The sequence below is a fragment of the Thamnophis elegans genome, chromosome Z (assembly GCF_009769535.1).
Source record: "Thamnophis elegans isolate rThaEle1 chromosome Z, rThaEle1.pri, whole genome shotgun sequence".
Lineage (NCBI taxonomy): Eukaryota > Metazoa > Chordata > Lepidosauria > Squamata > Colubridae > Thamnophis > Thamnophis elegans.
In genome coordinates, this window is record NC_045558.1 from 13382204 (window position 1) to 13388203 (window position 6000).

The 6000-nt window shown below is 38.7% G+C and overlaps 1 protein-coding gene across 1 annotated transcript in view; it reads right to left on the reverse strand.

Annotated features, from left to right (window-relative positions):
- The window catches only part of VIPR2 (vasoactive intestinal peptide receptor 2), a 93774-nt gene extending 89069 nt beyond the window's left edge, over positions 1–4705 (reverse strand). The window contains exon 1 of the mRNA XM_032234977.1: positions 4652–4705. Within this exon, the coding sequence (XP_032090868.1) occupies positions 4652–4705 (54 nt within the window). The remainder of the gene's footprint in view (positions 1–4651) is intronic.
- Positions 4706–6000: the final 1295 nt, after the last annotated feature.

The following is a 6000-nucleotide window of genomic DNA, read 5'->3' on the forward strand; positions in this document are numbered from 1 at the left end:
TCACAGCTTTATGTAAAGCACTGTGTGTGTGTGTGTGTGTGTGTGTGTGTGTTGTGTGTTTAGGGCACATAAAAATGGGCAAAGGACTGGTTGTGTGGGCTCAGCCATCAGTCTGACTTCTTTAAAATCCCTTTCTGCAGACCCCCATATTATAACCATTATAACCTCATCTGGAATGCCAAATCCTAACGCATTCCTTCTGAGAACTGTTTCTTTAAACAGTAAGCAGAGGTACATCTTTGGGTGAAAGTCAATCTGGTGTCCAGGTTAAAGCACCAAGACAGAAATTAGAAAGTGGGAGCTCCAGTTCTGGCACAAAGTCATCTGGGTGGCCCTGGGCCAGCCATTCTCTCTCAGCTCTGGGAAGAAAGCAATGGCAAGCCACTTTCAAAAACATTGCTAAGAAGACTGCAGGGACTTGTCTAGGCAGTACATAGGAGTCAACCCTGACTTAAAGGCATAAACAATAAATAAGAAACAGTAGAGAGACAAAAGCTGAGTTATACCAGATATCGGGACAATGTTTTTTGTCTGCTGCAATTTAAGCCTATGTAGTAGAATGTTGTGGGTACACCACAAAATATCTAGAACTTTAGTTTCTAATCATGCCTGAGAGTCACAAATATTTTCTCACTTCCTATCTTTGCCTCAAGTTTCAAAGGATTAAATGTTGCTTTGCAATTATTACTGCAGACTACAGCAGTTGCAAGCAAGCAGCTAAAGCAACTTTAACTTCTACTTAAAATAACTGAAAAAGCATAACAGGGAATCTCTTGCAATTTTTTTTCTGCCCCCACCACCCCGCCCTATGCCACTGATGTTCTTCCCTATTCTAGCATTGAAGCCTTACCTTTCAATGCTTTAGATATGTGCTGTATTTCAAATGAGACATGGCATGACTGGCTAATCTACTGACTATGAATTAGATTGATCTTCATAACCTTCTGCAACTCAATACCTCAGACTCTCATAATTTCTACACTATTCTTTGTTTTAGAAGAAACTGTGTGGAAGTCAAGGCTTGATTCTCTCATAAATAGGGAGTCCATCTGTATAACCATAGGGAGTATTACTACATTGTAAATACTACATTAAAGAGAGGAATGGATAAGAAAGTTTGAAATTTTAATGTAAAAATTATCTTATTCTAAATCAGGGCTACTGTAAAAACCTAGATGAGCACCAGATGATAACAAAGAACCAGACTTTACTCATTATTGTTTTTGTGTTTACAGCCATAATTTGTTGGCCCAATCCAAGAACTTTATTACTTCTGAACTATAGCTCCTTGCCAAAGACTTTGGTTTTTTAAACCTTTATGTTCAAAATTTGAACCACATAATTCCAAATTCAAAAACTTCACTTATACATAGTTTAACCTAAATTATCAAATTATTCTGTTTGCTAGTCCAACAAGTCATAAACTAACAAAATAGTATTGTAACAACCCAATAAGCTACAAAAAATTAATGCCAAAGAAGTGAAGTTTAGCATATGATACTTCTTCAGGATATCTAATTGACTGATTAAGGATTTTGCACCTACAAAACTAAAGTCTTGTTAATTTCTGCACAGATGTCCTTCCAGCATAAAAACCCTAACTAGGAAAGAAGAGTCCTTTTTCTTTAGAAAAATTAAAATATGGAATTCTGTAAAATGCAATGACAACAATCAATCAGAGAAACTTTAAAGCTGAATTTTAAAAACATTGCGAAGGTTAAAAAATAGCAGAACCTTTTAAAAAATAATTAGATGTCTACAGAAGAATGTTATAGCAATGAAAACACTGAGGTTCACTTAAGAAATGATTCAACTTAGTTTTGGATTTACTATAGCATAACCAACTGCAAAATATAGAGGCTTCTTTTTGCAAAAGTGAAACTTTGCTGAGTTTTTAAACAATATTTTTCCTCATTTCTCTGCTGAAACTTCAGGTATCTTAGAAAATCATTTAAGAACAATGTTGGCTTTCCAACAAGGATACATTTTTTCTGCTTCTTCCTCTTCTTCAATAAGAGAGAAGCAACTGTGTATTGCCCAATTTGTTTGGATTCTATATATATATATTTATTACTGAATAAAATCCAGAGATGTTCTGGATTTATTAGTGTTTTATTAAGATGACTAAGCTCTAAACTTCAGTTAAACTTTTTTGAAGTTGTACTTCACACACATAACCATGAAAAAAGTATACCTCTTACATATCCACATAACACAACTATTCCTTTAAATAATCAGCATCTCACCAACTTGTTCACAGAGCTCAGACACATCTCAATATACTATTTCAAACACCAAATTATCAATTTACCGAGATTAACAACAATTGTTATCAGTTTATAAAATAACTATCAAGTAGTTCCTTGCTTGAATATGAAAACATGTCTAAGTACCATATGTGATAATTGAAAAACATTTTTAAAAATATTAGCTTCACCACAAAATCTAATGAAGCAATTATAGTAAGCAATTGAACTATATTTGCATCATTCTCTTTTTTTAAAATTAATTCTGTTTCAGAAATGCTGTGAGCTTTTTTTTTGTTTCTTTGTTTTAGGTGCAATAGCATTACAGTGCACACCTATTAGATTATTTAACCAAGCCTGGTTATATCAAAAAGTTAAACCAGGTTGGGTCAGGTTGGTGGTTGGATGGGAGACTATCAAATAATGTTAAGGCTGGAGTTAGAGTGGGAAGTTTTTTTAAAAAATCATCTTGGAAGTTCAAGAAGACAATAGTAAGCCATTGCATACTGCAATTCATAAAACTAGAAGTACCTTTCTATAAAGTCATCAAATTAAGTTTGACTCAAAAGAGACTTCAGCTTTATAGGAGGTTAGTAAGCAAAACTAAAAGCTCTGGAATGTATTTATCATTCACTACACAAATAAGGAAATACACAACAGCCAACATGTTTGTATAAAATTTAACGATATTGATCTAATGTAATTTTTCTTAAGTCACCTCATAATGACTCTGAGTTTAGGACAATTAATATCATAGAATGAAGTTATCATGATAAAAACCAAATGGCAGGAAATACTATCTCCTTGCAATTAGAGAACTATACCAAGACAACATTTTCATTACATTTGTTTTTCTGCTTTCAAGGAGGATTAAAAAAAAGTGGGGGGGGGGGCAGGACATAAAACAGGACTGTCCAAAGACATTTGATTGCTGCTTCATAATTCTCAAAATCTTGATAGAGCGGCTGAAGCTGAGCCCCAAAAACTTATAAGCTTCCTCCCCCTTCTAATAAATTATTATAAAAGTTATTAACTATTTGGAAATGTCTTCATTCCGGTTAATGGCAAGGATGACCTTTGCATTTTTTAACATCCATTCCATATACAAGATTAGGTCAATGAATCCTAGTCATTCATTCTGCTGCAGGTACAAACTCTACTTAAGCCTGCTTTGGTTAATTAAAACAGGTAACAAACAATGGAAAAAGAAAATCCAATTGATCTATCCAGAAAACACACATTTTTTATCCGTAGCTTGTCTTCTTTTCCTTGACATTTTGCGTTTTTTAAATGCTTGGCAAAAATCACATGGCTGCAGCCCTGTTTTAAAGTTCATTAGTCCCCACAAACTTCATGCCATAAATGCACCAAAATTTACAGTGCTACACACATACACAAAATAATAATAATAATAAAGTTGACCATTAAAATGGATAGAATTTCTGCCTTAAAAGTAGTACAGAATTTCCACTCCAACTATAAACAAAGAACAGCCTGTGAAAAACTCCACCCTCTTGCCTTTCTTTCACAGTTACATTTTTGACTACAAAACATTTGTGGAGAAATCCGTGGACTTTAAACGATCCTGAAAGCTGGTGCATGTGTGGGATTTAAAAAAGAAATGGGGCATCCTGTTGTTTATAGCAATTTCACTGGCATCAATTAAAATCGAATCAGCTTTTCTTAAGGGAGTTACAATAGATACTGGAACTGCAGGAGCCCAGTTGTACCTTAAAGCAATTCTTTACTAAGTTCATTTTAGCCCAATTCACCAGCCTGATAAGAGATTCAAACTTAGCTGGCTTTTAATCCTGTGCTCAAATTTAAGAGTAGCCCACTAGTATAACCAAACCCTCAACAGGGACTCTGCAGTTAGGCCTGGTCAGGCATCATCCCCAACCTGAAATAGAAGGGAATAATGGGAATTGTAATCCAGCACATCCTTTTTTTAAAAAAAAAAATGGAAGGGATATAAGAATAAACAGCAATTCTAAAAAGTGGAGAACTATTAGCATTAATTATTAATAGCAAGAAATATTCGATGTGTGTGTGCATGTATCACATACTAAGTGGATGCGAAGGGGGCATAAATTCATACCCACATTAAGGGGAGGCAACCCAGGCCGCAGAATCAGCCCCATAACCGGAGGACAAATAGGAGCCAAAGTGAACGCGTTTTCCTCCTTCTGCCCCTATAGGTTTCCTTCCGAAAGAAGAGCAGAAGGCAAGATCCGAGGCGACCCTCTCCATCCCTGAGGCACTGCTGAAAGGGTCGCGGAATAGAAGCCAACGCGCCCTTTTCTCGCAGAAGCCGCAGGAAAGGAGCTCTCTGCACATGCTCCGGAGCTCAGACTCTTCCGAGTCAGGACCAGGCGAGGCTCGCCGGCCAGGGATTCCCTACTCACCGGCCCCAACGTCCACCAGCAGGTCGAGAAGAGCAGCAGCAGCGAGAGCTGCATCCCGTCCCAGCTTCTCGGCACTAGCGGCGACCTTCCTTGGCGCGGGCAGCCTCCCGCAGCCAGAGGGACATGCGGTCGTCGAGCCGGCGCTGCCCGTCTGCAGCCGCGCGCTTTTACCACGGGGCTCAAGCCCACTCGCCCCCCGCACGGAGCGCTTGCGGCCGGACGAACAGATGCGTCGCCTCGCCCACCCGTCCGCCCACTCTGGTTCCGCAGGACTCCCGCCGCGTGGTCTTGCGTGCGCTCCGGACTCTACCTCTCTCTCTCTCTCTCCTCGCCGGTCCTCTTTTGGGAGTTGCGACTTAATTGTTCCGCGTGTTACTTGTTCCCCTCCCTCTCCCTGCTACCCAAAAGAGGAACGGGAGGGAGCGAAGTGCAAAGACAACCTTTCCCATCGAATCCATAGAAGGACCGTTTTATTAAGTTCCGCAGCAGTCTAGGATGCCTTGAATGGGGGCGGCGAAAGCTATACTCCACCGGCGCGCATCTCGCTTTCAGTAACTTAGTCGGGGTGTAAAGAACTAAAGAACAGGAGCTGCATTGATCCGTGGGGTACCAGTGGAAACGGGGTTGGGGGAAAAGTTTAAAAAAAAAAACAACAAACAAACCCCTAAATCAGTAGTTTTGAAAATAATAATTGGATGAAGAAGATCTTCCATAATATCCATGGGTGGGCAAGTTTTGGGTATCCTCCAGAGCATTAAGAAGTAGAGGATCAAGGAGAAAAGGTCAAAATGTAGGTCAAAGGCTAGAGAGCTTGGAATGGACATGATGGTGGACTGCCATCCTCACTTTCCAAGGTCAACTTGGAGGTCACCTCAACTTTGGAGTTGGTCTGTTGTCAAAGTGATCAGGAAATCGAATAACCCCTCCTGGATGGAGAGCATGCCTCTGAACAGGACATATTTTGATGATAACAAATAGATCAAAGAGACCCCACTCCCCAGTATTTTATAGAGCTTTGATACAGAAAACATTTCCAAATGCAATGGCCAACGGCTCAAATGTGAGTGCTTTGGATCATTAAAGAAAGATACCCAAACAATTGAAGTCAAGTTAGATGACCAAAATAGTCCAAATGTGGGAATTAAAAAAATAAATAAACTACACACCAAAACTGCTATAAATATGAAAAAAACACCTCAATTTATAAGCAATCCATTCCAGGGAAACTAACTGATCTGGAAAATCTGTAATTGATTATTTTGATATTTACTAAAGACATGATTGTATGTCTTTATGTATGTATCTTCAGCTATTCATCCTACAATATGACAGGCATTCCCCATGGATTC